Source organism: Lycium barbarum, chromosome 2 (assembly GCF_019175385.1).
Source record: "Lycium barbarum isolate Lr01 chromosome 2, ASM1917538v2, whole genome shotgun sequence".
Taxonomy (NCBI): domain Eukaryota; kingdom Viridiplantae; phylum Streptophyta; class Magnoliopsida; order Solanales; family Solanaceae; genus Lycium; species Lycium barbarum.
The window spans coordinates 25,878,094-25,896,797 of NC_083338.1; the positions used below are offsets into that span (position 1 = coordinate 25,878,094).

At 34.0% G+C, this 18,704-nt stretch overlaps 2 protein-coding genes and 1 long non-coding RNA gene across 3 annotated transcripts; 1 reads left to right on the forward strand and 2 right to left on the reverse strand.

Annotated features, from left to right (window-relative positions):
- The first annotated feature begins 1,038 nt into the window (after positions 1 to 1,038).
- On the forward strand, positions 1,039 to 2,425 carry LOC132629426 (uncharacterized). The gene is made up of 2 exons (XR_009578226.1): positions 1,039 to 1,096; positions 2,147 to 2,425. It is a non-coding gene; the product is annotated as an uncharacterized LOC132629426 (long non-coding RNA).
- A 12,275-nt stretch (positions 2,426 to 14,700) lies between these two features.
- Positions 14,701 to 16,694, reverse strand: LOC132626373 (premnaspirodiene oxygenase-like). Its single transcript, XM_060341231.1, has 2 exons — positions 15,778 to 16,694; positions 14,701 to 15,607 (listed from the first exon to the last, which is right to left on the reverse strand). Exons 1-2 carry the CDS (start codon positions 16,063 to 16,065, stop codon positions 14,987 to 14,989), a joined length of 909 nt encoding a protein of 302 aa, XP_060197214.1. The 5' UTR covers positions 16,066 to 16,694; the 3' UTR covers positions 14,701 to 14,986.
- Positions 16,228 to 18,504, reverse strand: LOC132628474 (premnaspirodiene oxygenase-like). The gene is made up of 3 exons (XM_060344251.1): positions 18,460 to 18,504; positions 17,289 to 17,348; positions 16,228 to 16,611 (listed from the first exon to the last, which is right to left on the reverse strand). Exons 1-3 carry the CDS (start codon positions 18,502 to 18,504, stop codon positions 16,228 to 16,230), a joined length of 489 nt encoding a protein of 162 aa, XP_060200234.1.
- Between the last annotated feature and the right edge of the window lie 200 nt (positions 18,505 to 18,704).

Sequence of the window (18,704 nt, forward strand, 5' to 3'; positions counted from 1 at the left end):
AAGTTGTATCCCTTTGAAATATATTTCCAACGGTATCTTACGGGGGTCAAACGGACATCTGTGCAAAGAGTTATACCCATTTTACTGAAGCATGTTCGCTGGAAATTTCTGCCAGCGTAACGGTGACGTTACGGACCGTAACAGTGGACTGTAACGTCCCGAAAATTTCCAGAACCTCACTGGAAATTTTCACCAAGGTACGGTACCAAGTTACGGTCCGTACCTCGTGTTACGGGACCGTAACAGTGACCGTATCTTGGTCCGTATGTACGTTTCGGGTCACCTGACTTCGGGAGGCCATAAACCTATCATAACTTGGGAATTTGGGAAAACTCAAATAACGAAAGTTGTAGATAATTTAAATACCTTTCCAACCATAGGTTGTGGGTTCACATGCGACATCGGGATAGGAAGATATGGACGTTTTAAGACAGACAGGTCCCAACCCGTTTTCAAGTTGGGTCAAACCCATTTCCCCTTGGTATATAAGGGAAATATAACCCTAGCAGCCCATTTTTTTCTCCAAATTCAGATTTTAGAGAGAGGAAGTGAGAGAGAGGGGAAATTAGAGAGAGAAAGTAGAAAATCAACCAAGTTTAAGGCCTCGAATCCCAAAGCTCGTGAAGGATAAATTGTAGTACAAGTTGTTGTCGTCATTTTGAGCTAAAGATCGGACTTGGGGGTGTTGATTTCGTGATTACTACTCTTGAAAGGTAATGTTTCTACTCCCTAATCATTTATGGTTGTGAATTGATGAATTCTTGGGAGAATAATAATTGGGTTTGATGAAGAGAATTATATGAACTATGTTAGAGTTGTTGGATTGTTGTATTCATATGGTTGATGAAGAATGATGTTAATTACATCTAATTGATATTTTAGAATTAGCTAGAAGTAATAGAATGGGGATTGGGTGAAGAAAACACCATTAATGAGGGTTATAGAGTTTCATGCCCACTAAGTGTTTGATAAAATGCTTAGATGAACAAAACATGGATATTGTTGCTAATATAGAATCCCTATGGCTTGTATTGCTATAGATTGAAGTTGAAGGGATTGAAGGACATTATGATACGCTCAAAAGCGGGAAGTTAAGGTATGTAGAACTTCCATCCACATGTGGGAATCTCTACGTTCTTCCCCATGATCCGTTTCGTAAAAATCTATGAAGTTCAAATCCTAGGGCATTAAATCCAACATATTGGTAGCCCGTAATTATGTATGTATGTACACGAATTTCGTATCTATGTTCGTTATTGTATTCCTAATCTTCCATTATTGATATTAGGAATCCTAGCTTAATCCATGAATCATGAATTCCTCCTCATGTGTTCTCATTATGTTCATATGAAACTTTATGATTTTATCTAGCGAGCTACAAGCATGTTTTCAAGTCAATTATATATATGATTTCGAAATATTCTTATTACTCATGAATCAAGAACATGTTTGCAAGATTATGACAAGTTATCTTATGAAACTATTTTACAAGTTATTTCATGAAACCATGTTTACAAGATTATTTCATGAAACCATGTTTACAAAATTATTGCATGAAACCATGTTTACAAGTTATTTCGTGAAATCATGATTACAAGACAAGTACAAGTTAATTCACGAAACTATGTTACAAGTTATTTCATGGAATCATGATTACAAGTTAATTCACGAAAATCATGGGCTTCTTAGCCAATTATATTATGTTCATGTTTTTGGGAGTTGCACGAATTACCGAGAAGGCTCAGATAGCCTGAAACTATGTAGCCACCATAGGACAAGGATCGCTCCGCCCAGTTAGGACGATACCTTAATTTCACACTGAATGGTTCCATCAGGTACGTAACCTTATACCCTGGCAAGGTATAGGGGCTCTGCTGGTCCGGCGAGGTACCAGACTCCACGTATCCACGTGGTGATATCATGTGTCGGTTTATGAAATGCTCTCCCTACTTTTCATGTTTTACTCATGTTATATATATATATGTACTCATGCTCATGCTCATGTTCATGTCCAAGTTTTCAATTTCAGTTCTTATCATGTTATTCCATGTCCCATGTTGTTTCTTCCGGTTGCTTTACATACCAGTACATTCAATGTGCTGATGTCCCCTTTTTATTGCCCGGGGGCCTGTATTTCACGATGCAGGTACGGATTTACAGGACGACGCTTCTGATCATTAGGATTTGCTCGTATCAGCTTATTGGTGAGCCCCATCTCATTCGGGGTTTAGTCAACTTTTACTTTATGATTAATTATGCATCTAAAGGTATGCTGGGGGCCTTGTCCCAGTGAGTATGTTTTTCCAGTCAGACTCATGGTAGAGGTTTCATAGACTAGACAAGTCAGTTGTGTTATGTCAGACATTTGGAGTCGTATAGCCATTTTGGCTCACTTATGCTTAAACAAGTATTTTATTAAGTATTATGACTTACCATGTTTTATAAAGGCTCATCATGCATTTACGTTATATTCCGCTTATGTTATGCATCATGATGATTCAGCAAGTCATGTGGTTCGCTCGGTCACATGCAGTCAGGCACCGAGTGCCGTATTACGTCCAGGCCATGGTTCGGGGCGTGACAGTTTCCCCCACTTTCATTAGAAAAATCATTTTCCTCATTTTTAAGGAACTTATTTTCCTAAAGAAAAAAAATTCAAAAATTGTAATCAATCAAACATGAGAAAATGGAAAAATATTTTTCTATGTAATGCTCCATACCCTACACACCCATAATGTTAAAAATTAATAGAAAAATATCATATTGATCAACCTCTGCCACTTCCTCCACTTCTTTATGGACAGTGTAGTCCACAACTTTCATTTTCTGGCCCCTTCTCTTAAAGAGACTTCAAGAAAGCTTTTAATTTTTAACGCTACAAGAAAAACCCGAATTGCCAATGGATTTTACCAACAACCCAAATTCGTTAGCAAATTAGCAACAAATTACTAATAAATTAGTAACCAAATTGGTTTTTAGAATTTAGCAAGGGATTTCTAATGGATTACCAACCAAAATTTTACTAACTAAATACTTTAGTTGATAATTATGGCGGGAAAAAATGGCGCCTAATTTAGCAACTTCCTACAAACGGTTTACCAACCGAAATATTACCAACAAACATCTTTCGTTGGTAATATTACCAACGGAGTATATATCGGTTGGTAAATATGATAATAAAAAATAGAGTATAGTTTATTAACAGATTACCAACAAATTACCAACCAACCATTTACCAACGACGGAATTTTGTTGCTAAGTTTACCAACCAATTAAAAATACGTGGGTAAATTACCAACGGATTGTTATTTGTTGGTAAAGTTGCTAACTAATACTCAATTGGTTAGAAATTCTTACCAACAGATTAAGATTGTGGTTTGTAAATTACTAACATATTAGAATTAGTTGGTAATATACCAACCGATAACAAATCCATTGGCAAAATTTACTAACCGATACATCTTTAGTTGGTAGTATTACATACAAATGCTAAATTTGTTAGTAATTGCTACCAACTGAGATCAAACTCATTAGTAAATTACCAACTGATATTGAAACAATTGGTAAATTTATCAAATGGGAGGTTAAATTGGTTGGTAAATCACCAATTGGTGGTGAAACGGTTGGTAAATATAAGGATGGTGCTAAATCAATTGATATTTTTCGACGAATTTAACATTAAATAATAAATTTAGTGATGGATTCTACATCAATTGATATTGTTTTATGAATCTAGCATTTAGTTGTAAATTTATCTTTCTTTATATATTTAACGGCAAAGGGTCAAAAATACCCCTGAACTATTCGAAATAGGTCACCTATACCCTCCGTTATTTTTTCGTGTCAAAAGGGCCCTTGCCGTCAATGGAAGGGACCTCAAATACTCCTCCACTTAACGACTGGCCATTTAAGCTGACGTGGCAATGCCACGTGGAAAAACATTATCCACGTGGACGACCACGTCAGCCTCTCTCCCTCTTATTTTATTTTTTTCACTAGCCCCCCTCCTCCTCACACCTCCCCCCCCCCCCCCCCCCAAAAAAAAAAAAACAAAACTTCTTTTCAAGAATTTTTTTTTTTTGGGTGGAGGGTGGTGCAAAAAATAAAAAACAAAAAACAAAAACTTTTTTTTAAAACAAAATTAATTTTTTTTTTGGGTGGTTGGTGGAGTAAGAAACAAAAAAAAAAATCAAAACTTCTTTTCAAATTTTTTTTTTTTTTTTTGGAAAAACCAAAAACAAAAACTTTTTTTTAGGGTGGAGGTGGTGGGGTGTTGGATCACCGGGGGGGGGGGGGGAGGGGTGGGAGGAGGAGGAGGGCTGGCAAAAAAACAAAAAAAAAATTGGGAGTGGGGAGGGGAGGCGGGAGCTTTTTTTTTTTTTTGGTGAGGGGGGGGGGGGGGGTGGTGCAAAAACAAAAATTTCAAAACTTTTGTTAATTTTTTTTTTTTTTTGGGTTGGGAGGGGAAGGTGGGGGTGAGGGGTGGGAGGAGGAGGGGGCTGGTCAAAAAATAAAATAAGAGGGAGAGAGGCTGACGTGGCCGTCCACGTGGATAATTTTTTCCACGTGGCACTGCCACATCAGCTTAAATGGGCAGCCGTTAAGTGGAGAGGTATTTGAGGTCTCTTCCATTGACGACAAGGGCCCTTTTGACATGAAAAATTAACCCCCCCGGGGGGGGGGGGGGGTATAGGTGACCTATTTCGAATAGTTCAGAGGTATTTTGACCCTTTACTGTATATTTAATTGTTTAATATTACGTTCACGGAAAATATTACTAGTTTTGTCGGCTCGAATGGTTACCATGATTCTTTCTTAATTGTTTTTTGACATAAAAAAAATAATACTTACAGTAGAAAGACTACTAGAATTATTATTTTTATTGCTCCAATTATGCCAATATTGGCACTAATAGTACGTAAATATCGAAACTCGTTGTTCAAACAACTATTCAGATCCAGAGTTCCTATAGTTTCTAGTAAGGCTTGTTTGGAAGCTCGTTCTCGGACTTGATTAAATGTCCTTTGTTGTTCAAACTGAATCATTTCATTTTTGTGGTTTTCTAATTGTTTCAAAGTCTTACAAACTAAATTAATCAAATTCATTTTTTTTCAATCTATCTCATTATAGCCATTCACTAGCTCAAGACTGCTAAACTTTTGTATCTCCTTTTTGTAAGCGAGAACGAGTTTCTTATAACTTAACATCTTTGGCTAGATGCATCTCATCCGCAATTGCATAGTTGTAGAGAAGAATAAATTGGTGCCTCCACTTGCATTCCATGAGTACAGAGAGACTATTTGGAGCATCCCCTCCTTAAGCTGGCGGATTTGGCAAAAGATTTTCCCTTGTAGTTTGTGACTTCTGTGAATGATCACTTTATTCATTTACCCTGAAGATTTTGCATATGTGTTTTTCACAAACTTCCTTCCCCTGTAAAAATAATAGGGGTCGTCGTAAGGCCAAAAGAGGGACATCATAAGAAGAGGATAGAAAAATTACATATTATATCAAGAAGCCTTCATTGTTGGTGGTGATCTGAAAGTCTTTCGCATATCAAGAGATCTTTTTCTTCGGTGACGATCCATAAGTCTTCCCTATATCAAGAAGCCTTCCCCTCAAGTGGTGATCAAGAAGTCTTCCATATATTAATAGAAGTCTTCATCTCTGTCAGTGATCCAAAAGTTTTCCGTATATCAAGAAGTCTTCCTCTCCGGTGGTGATTCATTAGTCTTCTATATATCAAGAAGCCTTCCTCTCAAGTGGTGATAAAAAGTCTTCATAAATCAAGAAGCTTTTATCTCAAGTGGTGAGTCGCAAGTGTTCCTTACTCCACGTTCGTGATCAAAGCCTAACTCCACATTCATGGTCAAATTCAAGAAACAATTGTTAGTCTATCAATTCAAGAATTGAGTTGACGGTCATGAGGAGAAGAATCAGAGGACTACTTCTTTTGATTTAAGGAAGTCTAAATATTGTTATCCGCATAATTTATTGAAATACAACTATTATTGTTTGCTATAACCCCTGCATCTCAATTTATGTGATATAGTTTGACTCGACGTAGAGTTTAAGAAAAAAGACTTCTCAAACTTGTGGTCTAACAAGCCATAGATATCAAAAGGGGAAGTTTTAAGTTAAATTATTTCTAAATATAGAAATGTATCATCATTTTTAAGAAAAACTAAATAGAAAAGTGTATCATGCATACTTTTATAGGATTTTGACAAAAATTCTATACATTTTTACTTTTTAAAAGGTGATGAATCAAGAAAACATGAAAGACGACAAGAATAAATTGATCCCACTATTTTACGATAGTGTAAAACATTGTTAAGTAAAGACAAAAAGTACATTATTGCACGAGGGGCAAAAATCAATCAAGGTGGGACTTAAGAATTGAGACTACTAAGATTAAGTATCCAATAAGAGAAATGTAAAATCATATAAGAGGAAAAATATCTAATACTTTGTAGCTTTCTATTCAGGATCATTGGAATACCTTGTAGCTTACACGCTAGTTACTACTCGAGACAATAGAACTAATTTATTCAATTGGAGTAGTATAATAGGTTTCAGAGTTGGAAATTTAGGTGTTAATTATTTCATCATCCCGAACCCAAGACGAAAATTTTAATATTTTATTATATTTAAATATAATATATTGAATATATTTTACCCATATAAATTTATTCGGTACGGTTCGGTATTTTTTAGGTTTATTTCTATAAAATTAAGAACCAATGCAATTATTCGGTATGGTTATAAAGTTTTATAAAAACCGTCGGTTTTCTTAAAGGAAACCTAAAAAATCGGTTCGGTACGATACGGTTCGGTCGGTTAAGTCGGTTTTTTGAAAACCATTGACACCCTTAGTGTGGATGCTTCCCTTTCGGTTGATCTTTGTTTGGTGGTTACACTGTGAATTCAAAAACTTCATAGTGATTTTGTTTTGAGTATATGCAAATGCTCTTAAAATGACATTTTCCAACTTGCGTATCAAACATCTCAGATATCCCCAAAAAAAAAAAAAAGCTTTTTCTTAAAAAGAAAAGCTCTGCTGGGTTAACCGACCAATCGATTTTTTAGGTTTCTTTTAACAAAACCGACGGTTTTTATAATAATTTATAACCGTACCGAATAATTGGGTTGGTTTTTAATTTTAAAGAAATATACCGAACAGTACCGAGTAAATTTATATGGGTAAAATATATTCTATATATTATATTTAAATATAGTAAAATATTAAAATTTTCGTCTTGGGTTCGGGATGATAAAATAATTAACACCTAAAGTTTCAACTCTGAAACCTATTATACCACTCCTATTGAATTAAATTAGTTGTATTGTCTCGAGTAGTAATTAACGTGTAAGCTACAAGGTATTCCAACGATCCTGGATAGAAAGCTACAAAGATATTTTTCCTCTTATATGATTTTAAATTTCTCTTATTGGATACTTAATCTTAGTAGTTCCAGTTTTTGAGTCTCATCTTGATTGATTTTGCCCCCTCGTGCGATATAAATTATACTTTTTGTCTTTACATAACATTGTTTTACACACTACCGTAAAATAGTGGGATCAATCTTTAATCTTGTCGTTTCTCATGTTTTCTTAATTCATCACCTTTTAAAAAGTAAAAATGTATAGAATTTTTGTCAAGTCCTATAAAAGTATGCATTATATCGTGTCTTTAACTTTTACTGTGACTATGACATGATGTTGTTTTGTTAAAAAAATCGAAAATTCACCGAACCGTACCGATACTAAAGAGAAACCGAGATGATGGGACAGTTTCAGAAAGTCTAATTTTGGTTCTACAAAATGAAATAATCGAAAAACTGGTACGGTATAAATTTTTTAAAATAACCATCCGAACCGTACCATTGATTTTCCTATGATTAGTTACTAGTAATATAATATAAGAATTTAAAAAAAATTGCAAAAATACTACAAATCAATAATGGAAGAAGTCATTTAAATTTGAAAGTGGCCAAAGAAAAAAGGAAAAAAGAAATGAAAGATGAAACGTTAAAACTATGCCAAAAAACCTCAGCCCCAATTAGATAGGCTCTGCGCCATTATTTCAGTTTCAACCCACGATCAGAGTTCACAGTTTCATTACTTTTATGTAAATCCTTTCCATGGTTTTCTCAATTAAAACATAATCTCAAGCTACGGTCTCCCCAAATTCATCTGTGCTCATGGATTCTCAATTGCACAATCTATTTGGCTAAGTGGTAAGTATTCTTTATCAATCTTACTTTTCCCTTGTTTGTTTGATTCGATCAATCCTCTGCTGATAGGCTACATTTGTTTGGCTAATTATATAGGTTGTAGTTTATGGGTTAGGTTGTGTTTTCACATCCCCTTGATAAAGGTGAATTATCTAAGATAGTTGTGAAGTGGGTACTTCGTTTTGAAGCTTGTGCTCATAATAAATAGATTTGTTGTTTTCTGGTTTATAATGTGCTGGAACATTTACTCTGATCTTTGGTACCAAATCAAAATAGGCTCTACACTAACTTACTTATTTAGATATATATATATATATATATATATCGTCGTAGAATAAGACTTTTGAATCATAGTATGTTCCAATAGTAGTTATTTTATGAAGTTTTGATTAAACTAAGCTACATAAAGAAAAAGAAAAGAATCAAGATACTACTGCAACTAAAATTGAGCGGAAACATTTCTGTTGATACTTAGTTGTAAATTGCACTTGTTTTACTATCCACAGATTGTATAAATTATAATACTCTTTACTCTTCCCATATTTACAGAAAAAGGGCTTGTAAGGAAAATGAGTTCAAATCGTCAATGAATGTACAAAAGGTTATCTGGAGGTCTATATCATCCAGAATTTGTAAGGGGTGTACAACAATTTATTGAGTTTTCCATGAATCATCCCGAAGGGAGGAGAAAAGAAAAATTCACATCAAATTGGCGGGAACTCCTTCAACTCTCATGCCATCTAATAAAGTGCCCGGAGAAAATGGGATGGTTAGCTTTGTGTGTTTAACTTGCCAATGTGCTTTGTTGTTACATGATTGTCAAGTGGTTTCACATTAGAAAGGCTTCTAATGGCAGTCAGAGTTGTAGTTAGTTCTCTTATACGTAGTTGATTATATATTATCGAACTCATGTTCTACCTGTGTAGAGTACGTTTAAATTTCTTTACAATGTTTGTGCCTACATATATTCACAGAGATATCGCACGAAAATATTATGAGGTGGACGCACAAATACAATCTATTTGGTAAATGTAAACCTCATATGTATTTTTACTGTTTATAGAACATTTTGACTTTTCACTGATATTTTTGTGTTGGCGCTCCTTGGCTATATTAGCGACAGTACTATCCATGTAATGTTACTTTCTTACAATCGTTTATTTATTAGACACATCTTGACAGAGAACGAAGGGTGCAGCTAAGAACATTGGTGTATGGTTTAAGTAATAAGTAATCTTGATAAACTTTCTTGACGGTAGCGTTCATTGGAAGTGTTCCGAACCAAATTTTGTCTTTGGGTTTTACTAAAACTGGGAAGCCACTTCAAATAGTGTGAAGACTATATATATATATATATATATATAGGTAAAACCAGAGGCCCTAAAGTATTTCTTTTAAGTGCTGAGCAAAGATGTGTAGAAGTGTTTTTTGACAATTGATGCCATTCATAATGGGATATGAAATTATGGGAATCTTCATATCTACTTTGATTTATGATGGATCTGACGTTACTTTGTAACTTAAAAACATGATATGTATACATATCTACATTCAGATTCACAGACACCAGTCACCTTTGGAGGTTAATATCATTTTAAAGCTCAACTTCAAATAGATTAACCATCATGGTCTCTTTTTTTTTTTTTTTTTTGGTAAATAAAGAATTTTATTACCAAAGTAGGATATGTACAGCTCAACAAAAGGAAAAAAACAAGATAGGAAAAATAAGCCAACCAGCAAGAGGACTGGACTACCTGCTCTAGATCCTCAAACACTTCCACTGCCTAACATCATCAGATCCCTCTTCACTACCATAGCTAAGTAGGATAACTATTGAACTGTGCTACATAACAAGCTAATTTAAGTACAAGGCTAGCTCTATAATAGACTTCTTGAATATTTCTCCTCAAGATGGTCGCTTCAGGTCTTCTTTTGCTCTGAAAGATCCTGTAATTCCTCTCTTGCCACACCTAATGTACTGCAGCAGCTATGGATATTCTGTACATTTCAGCTCCTCTACTTCTCCCTCTACAGAACCTGGTTGCCCACTGAAGTTCCTCTGTCCAGTTCATTGATCTGTGCACTCCTTGCCATGCCAATAACTTCCTGCATATATTTCCTGCAGTCATACAATCAAAAAACAAATGATGAATGGATTCCTGGTCCTGCTCACATAGAGGACAATCAAGGCTTGTCTGTATGCCCCACTTAGAAATCCTGTCTTTTGTTAAGAGTCGACCATGAGCTGCTATTTGCAGAGTGAATTTCCATTTTCCAGCCCCTTGATTATTGGACACCAGCTTCCTCCATGCTACTTTAGGGAATATCCCGTGAAGTTTTTGGTACACCTTCTTGATGGAGAAGTTTAGAGAGTATCCTGCCTCTTCCAAGTACGCTTTGGCTTTGAACATCTGTTGCATTACCCATGAAGCAGTTTTGGGATTAGTATCCCATATGCTTGCAGTCTTTATGTAATAAGTATGTGCCCAGATCACCCATAGCTTTCTATATGATATTTGATAAGTTTCTTACTTTATCTTCCTATATATGCTATGTTGGGCCCGTGCTTAACACGGGCATTCTCTTTCTAGTAGTCACACATATAAGCAAATAATGTACTGTTGTTACTGTAGGAGGATGTAGTGTTGGCTGTGATCAGATTTCTATTGTATCAGCTATTCCATTGGTGCCATATAGGAGGCTCCAGAATCACCAAGAACATGCAAGACAACTGGTATATTTATTTTTATTTAGCCAAGTTATAATTTCTTCAAAGCTACTCCTTATTTATTAATGTGGTAAATGCAATTTCAAATTTAGGTTATAGAACTGGGAAGATCGCCTCATCCACCTGCGATTCTGAGGAAGACACGGCTCAAGGCGAATAATGAGTTTGTGGATCAGAAATCAAAACCACATATGTATGTGACGTAACTCTTGCTACTTTTATATGGATGTAAGCATTGCTATTTATTTTCTAGATCTGTGTTGAGTTTTTGGCTTAAATCATCCCTCGTGTTTACCCCAAATCTGATCAAGAAAATAAACCATTAAAAATGGGAGCTTTTGACAAATTCATGATCTGAGTTTATTTAATATGCTTCAGTTACATAATTGCTCGTCTAAGCTATAGAATATGTTCGGGAAAGACTTCTTAATAAAAATGCCTAAAGTATTCCCGAAAAAGGGAAGAAAATACTTATGAAGATGGCCGGCCTTCCATTTACTGCTTCTTTTTACCTTTCTGGAAGTTTTTTAAATAGTGCTTCTCTGAACAAGGTTATCTTTTTGGTTTAGTTTTGAACATGTTGTACTGTATTGTTGCTTTAACTGGCACTGACAATCCACTATCTCATGTAAAAAATTTGTCTAAATTTATCATATGATAATAATTAAATTAGTCTACGATGCTACAAAGGATGTCCGAAACGAATGCACAGTGAGTAACTAAAAATCTTTTGCACTATCAGTTATCACGTTTCTCTTTTTTCAATGGACTAACCATAAAGAACTATCTGTTATTGTACATGATGTTTACTTAAATTTTTTTAGAACTACAAGTTCTCTGTTTTTCATTTACTTACATACCTTGTTCTACAATGCCTTATATTAGACTTTGATCACTATTGGCAAATTATTTGTTTATTGACATCTCTTTCTTAATAGATGCCTCTTAATGATGTAAAAATCAGAAAGACATGGTAAACTGTTACTAGTTTTTTTCTGAAGAGAAACTGTACCATTCTTTCTATACCATCTTTCAGTTACATAATTGTTTATCCAAGCTATGGTACATATATTGAAAAATATTAGTAGTATTCTTTTTCTGAAAAGTGTGACAAGTTGATGCCAAACAGGTAATGCATTTCGTATGGAAAAAAAAAAGTTTTGTTACATCAAATAATTTTTTATTTAAGGTATTATTTTTAACAGTTAAGTTTTCTATGATACCTCCTCGAATATTTCTTGATGGTTTTTCTTTCAAGAATATAATTATTACATTTATAAATTTTGTTGCTTTTAGGATGCCGTCATATCTAAGATTACATCGGTGTCTCAGCCTGAAGATTGATCAAGTGAACCTCCTACAATTGCTTTTTCAAAAATTTATTTGGATGAGTGGGTGGGATTAAGAAGACGCACCTTTATGGTGTTGGTCTTCAAGCACCTTTCTATGGGCCTGTTGGTGAATCCTCCGCTTCGACGTCTCGACTTCAACATCTAGACTTTGATGCTCGAGTGCAATAATCTGTTGGACATCGTTTTCAAGAAATGAAGGAAGAAATGAATCATGAGATGAGAGGAGATCAGACAAGAAATAAGGGAAGAAACGCGACAAGTACTGCGTGAAGAATGAGACATGAAGTGCAACAAGAGGTGCAAGAGCAAGTTAATCAGATACTTCAAGCACATTGTTTGGGCATCATAGCTCGCTTAACTTCACCTCCTTCTGGTAGACCTGACATGTCCTTGAATAATGAAACAAGTCATATTTAGATCAATTTTAGATTGTTTTATGTTAGACACACTTTGGATCGTTTCTTCGACTCTATGATAGATGAAATTATTTATGAAATAGGTAATGTTTTTTGGATTTATTTTACTGCTTTCAGATTTTACAAAGCTTTATATTAATATAAATATTAATCATTTGGTTAGTAATATTTACCAACAAATTAACAATCAGTTAATAAATTTCCTGGCGGTTGCTAACAAAAAATATGTTGTTACTAATATTACTAACCAATTACTAATGTAATTTAGAAAACTAAATAATCGTTCTTGCTAACGTTTCAAAAATTCGTTGGTAAATTACCAACAAATTACCAACATAACATTTCTGTAACTAAAATTGCTAACCAATTACCAATGTATCTTGAAAATTTTACTATCGGACTTGCCGACCAAATTATTATCCATTAGTACAGTTGCTAATGAAATACCAACGACATTTCTTTTTCTTTACTATAGTTACCAACAAATTACCTACACAATGGAATAATGAAGAACCAAATGTACCAATTCCTTTTCTATTAGTTAGTAAAGGTACTAACGATATACCAACCGAAAATTGGTTAGTGAATTTACCCACCGAAATTTCAGGGCCAAGCTTCAAAAATTACCAACAACATCTTCGGGTGTTTACCAACCAATCTTTAGTTGGTAATTTTACTAACAAATTCAAATTGGTTGGCAAAATTTACCATCGAGCCTTTTAACACCGGATCAATATCAGTTGGTATTCGGTTGGTAACTCAATTTGCCTACCGATTTGATCAATTTACCAACGGAATTTTTTGTTGGTAATTGGGGTTTCTTTTGATCAATCGAACATGAGAAAATTAAAAAAAAAAACATTTTTCTATGTAATGCTCCATACCCAACACACCCATAATGTTAAAAATTATTAGAAAAATATCGTATTGATCAACCTCTGCCACTTCCTCCACTTCTTTATGGACAGTGTAGTCCACAACTTTCATTTTCTGGCCTCCACTTCTCTTAAAGATACTTCAAGAAAGCTCTTAAACAAACAAAGTAAATTCAACACTACTTTGCTGTACGTATTCCACGCAAAAGCCTCATTATTATCTTGATTGAATATGAGCATTACCTAGCAGATATTTATAGGACAATTTGATTAGATTACTCAATGGCTTCATCTCCCGCCAACTCCTAAAATTATTTCCATTTCTTCTTTCTTTCATGGCCTACGGTGGCACTGACCTAAAAAATTTAATAACGAGAATCGGAAAATTCGAGTGTGAAATCTAAAATAATTTTTGAACTAGATTTATCACTATAGTGAAAATTTTCCTTATGTCATCGGATTCAAATATATATATATATATATATATATATATATATATATATATATATATATATATATATATATATATATATATATATATATATATATATATATAAAAGTTTCTGCTCTATTTATGCTGCACCGTTTTCAATTGAACCCCCTTCATTGGTTGTGACTCCGCCAGTGTGCATCTACCTTCACTCGTTAGTAAAAACGTATATTTTCATGGAAAAGGAAGAAGAAGAAGAAAAATAATAGTGTATACTCCCTTGGTTTTATTATGCATCGTAATTTGACTGGACACGAAGTTTAAGAATGTGAAGAAATTTTTTCAATTTTGTGGTTAAACTAAATGCATATATTTGATTGGACAATAAATTTAAGAATGTAAAAAAAATGATTCTTGTGATCTTAGACTAAATGTGCGACATTCCAAAAATGACGTCTGAATTTTATGATTTTCAATATGACATTCATTCCTATAAAGAAGTAGCACTAAGAGCTCAAATATTGAAATGGTGCAATTAAAAATTTTGGCATTCTTTTTGTCGAAACACGAGAAACACATTGTGAGATTATACTGAGTAAGTTGTTGTATGTGCGGGAAACACACAACAAGTATATTGTGTTTCCACCTTATTAGATTTAAAATTTTAAATTCACCAGAAAATGTCACTTGAGATTCCATGTTGACAACTATCACTCTATCAGGATACATTTATTACATAACAAAAGACACATATATGTTACAAATAGTGAAAGCATAATACACCATAAGAAGAAAGAACAATGATAGGCCGTACAAAGAAATTAAAAGCAAAGGAGGAGGAGGAGGGAGAAGTAATGCATAGCGAGCTTTTAAGGCCAACCACTACATTAACTGCTGATGGAAAAATTACTTTGAATCTTTCCTAAAATAGAGTTTGATGCCATTGAATCACTCTTGAGACGGTTGATAGGGAGTGGCAATCAAGTAAAGGTTACTCTTTCTAGTACAACTTGCTCCATCCGACTCAGTCATGTCAACATCACTTGGATTAATTCCAGTAGGAAGTTTCCAATCAAAGTGATACAACATTTGAGCCAAAGGCAAATAAACATTAGCTAAACCAAATGATATTCCAGGGCAAATCCTCCTTCCACTACCAAAGGGAAGAAATTCAAAGTTATTACCAGCAAAATCCACTGAACTCTGCTCAAATCTCTCAGGCTTAAAGCTTTCTGCTTCATCCCAGTATTTTGGATCTCTTCCAATAGCCCAAATATTAACTATGACTTTTGTTTTCAAAGGAATAGTGTAGCCGCTTATGTCTACTTCTTCCCTGCATTCTCTTGGGAGCTTAAGTGGTAGCGGAGGGTGGAGTCTTAAAGTTTCTTTAATGACTAATTTTAGGTATTTTAACTCTTCAACGTCATTTTCATCAAAAATTTCTTTTCCTCTAAAGGCTTCTCTTACCTCTGCTTGAGCTTTGGCGATTATACCTGGATTCTTAATCATTTCTGCCATGGCCCAGTCCATTGTGGTTGACGTTGTTTCTGTTCCCGCTGCAAACATGTCCTACGTACATTTATGAGCAAGTTACGCGTGTTGTTTATCTTGTGCAAAGTTTTTTACCTACTTCTGCTGAAATATTCAAATAGCTTATTTACTCTAAGCTTGTGTGACGACCTTTGTTCTTTATTGAAAGGTAATCATAAGAGTAGAATTTTACAGTATGTAGTACCTACATAAATAATAGCTTTGATATTGTCGTTGGTGATTGGAAATTGAAGGCCTCCATCTTTCATAAGTCTCAACAGTACATCAATTAAATCTTCACGTCCTAATTCACCATTGGTCTTGCCAGTTGCAAGATTTTTCTTGTGCTCATTTATAACATTCTTAGCAATGGTATCTACCTTATGGTGGAGCTCCATCATTTTACCTTTCATTCCACTAAGCACATGAAGAAATTTAAGTGAAGGGAATATGTCAGCCACATCAAAACCTTCCAATAAGGCTGTCACTTTTTTCATTACTTGTATAAATTCGTCTTGCTCCTTGGGTACGTTCCCAAATGCTGATCGACATATTATGAAGCTTGTGAATAAAGCAATCCTTTTTGTTACATTAACTGGCTCACTTGAGGATGATGATCGAAAAAATTCAACGAGACGAAGAACTTCATCTGGTCTAATCTAACTGGATGACCGAACATTTTTGGCATTGAGCACTTCCAAGACACAAATTTTACGCATTTGTTTCCAGTAATCACCATATGGGCAAAAGGCAATATCGGAACAGTTATACAAGACAAGTTCGGAGGCCAAAAGTTTAGGCCTAGATGCAAAAGCAAGGTCATGAGTTTTTAGTACTTCTTTTGCCATCTCAGAAGAAGTGATCACAACTACTGAAACTTCACCTAGTTGAAGGTGCATAATTGGTCCATATTTTTTGGCTAAATCTCTAAGGACTCGATGTGGAAGTCCACCAACCATATGAAGCATGCTTCCAAGAATAGGTAATTTCCATGGACCTGGAGGCAATCTTTTGCTAATTTGGCTATTGGAATTCTTCCATATCTTTAATAAAAAGAGGAAAGACACAAAAAGGAAAATGGAAACCAAGTTGAGGACCTGCATTTTGGGAGAGAAAGGGTGGGTTTGTATGGTTCAAGTGTAGGGTCTTGATAGAGTTGTTGCATATGCTCTTTTATAGAGTTTTCTTTTGTTTGAAAAGAAATGAAACTTATAGTAAAGACAAATATGAAAGACACATTTTTTTTTTAGCAACTTTTGATTTTCAAAGTCTCATCAAAACGGTTACTCCCTCTTCCAATTTATACCACACATTTTTATTTTAGTGAGTCGCAAAAGAAATTACACATTTTTTTTATTTGACAACAATTTAATTTTAAATTATACCTTTTACGCTTAACAAGATGATTTATAATCACACAGGTATCTTTGGTTTGTTTTTGAGACTACAAGATTTGAAAGTATTTCTTATTTCTTAAACTCTGTGCCCAGTCAAACTACATTCATTGGAACAGAGGAAGTAGGTCTTATAAAAGCTTTAGAGCACACAATTGAGGAATATCGAAAATACCCTCATGTCGACATGTTGGCAAGACAACGGTCAGCAACTTTAAGCCTCTTTTATATATTGAAAAAATAAACTAACATGATTATATAAATTAACTTATGTTAACATATCGTAATAAACAGGTTATATATGATACCAATTATATCTACAGCACTTCAATAAAGGCATTGAAGTCAGGAGGCCGATCTGGAGGATTTTTAGCAAACGAAAAATTCTGATCAAGTTCAAAAAAAAGAGAACAAAGAGAAAACAATTTGTTTGACGCTTTTCACTTTTCAAGAGTCAAAATTTTATAATTTTATCCGTGCGTTTGAACATAAAATCTTTAAATTTTTCAAAATAAAATTTATATATTTGAAAACTACGTAAAAAGTACTATAAGTTAGCATAATTAATTATTTAAAATATCTAAAAGACATATGAAAGAATTACGATCAAATAACAACTCATTTAAATCTCAAAAAATAAAAAGTATCAAACAAATTGAGACGGACGGAGTACATACTTTGATTTCACTGAGTTAGGTATATGTCACTATCACATTAATCCAGAACATTTATTACTTTTTGGCATTTGAGAAGTAGTATAAGACAAAGATCAAAATGCTTCTAACCAATTGAATTTAGCACAACATACCCTCCCTGCTACCTATTAAATAAAAAATGTCTCCGACCACGTTTTCGTTTGGCTTAAAAATGCCTCTAACACTAACGGTTGATTAGTGTCTAGATGGGGGTCAGGTTTTACGCAAAGCCATTTGATGGTTCATGATTATCCAATGTGAATAAATTACCCAACTCTTATGTATACGTGCAATTATAATTTTTACATAAGAACATATATAGTCCGGCTGATTCGATTTTTTAATTATTTTTTGCTTAAAACCAAAATCAAAGTTTATCGGTTTCTAAAGTTGAAAACCAAAACAAAATTAAACCAAAATAGTTTGTTGGTTGTTCAAGATTTGGATAACTATGTCTTACATATAACAGTTATGTACCTTTTAATTGTGAATTTTTGAGATGTTGTGACCTATAAATTAATATTTTGGAATAAATAAATTTTCTTTCATTAGATAGGTGAAAAAAGAGCATTTTTGAGCAATCTCTGATACATTAAGGACATTTTAATTCAATATGTGGAACGAGAGGTAAATTTGACACAACAGGTGGAAGGGAGACATTTTTTAGCCATTACTAATATATTAAGGACATTTTTAGCCTTTTTCTGTAAATAAAAGAACCTTATTTTTTGTCCAAGCCTAAAATGGTAAATACCAAAAACCATTACGTATAATAACGGATAAAGCACATAATTCGAAGTACCAAAATACCCTCTTGTTGACAAAGACTCTTCAGCTTTGCCAACATTTATTGCTTTTTGGGCTTTGAGAAATAGGAAAAGAAATAGTCGGCTCTTAGGATATGTAAAGGGTTAAATAAACGAAACAGAGCCAAAAATGCTCCTTAAGCTACTGAATTTGACTAAAAAATATCCTCTTTCTACCTTTCTTTTCTTTTTTTTTTTCTTTTTTTTTCTAAGTAAAAGAACTCTATATTCAAACACATCA

Bases quoted from the DNA above. Each gene is read 5' to 3' on its own strand.
- LOC132628474 (XM_060344251.1), bottom strand. From the start codon at position 18,504: ATGTTGGCAAAGCTGAAGAGTCTTTGTCAACAAGAGGGTATTTTG. The intron at 17,349-18,459 runs GTACTTCGAATT...GAACTTGATCAG, and splicing joins GTCAACAAGAGGGTATTTTG to AATTTTTCGTTTGCTAAAAA. The intron at 16,612-17,288 runs GTGCTGTAGATA...TTTTTATTAAAG, and splicing joins ACTTCAATGCCTTTATTGAA to ATATGGAAGAATTCCAATAG.
- LOC132626373 (XM_060341231.1), bottom strand. From the start codon at position 16,065: ATGAAAAAAGTGACAGCCTTATTGGAAGGTTTTGATGTGGCTGACATA. The intron at 15,608-15,777 runs GTAGGTACTACA...AAATGTACGTAG, and splicing joins ATATCAAAGCTATTATTTAT to GACATGTTTGCAGCGGGAAC.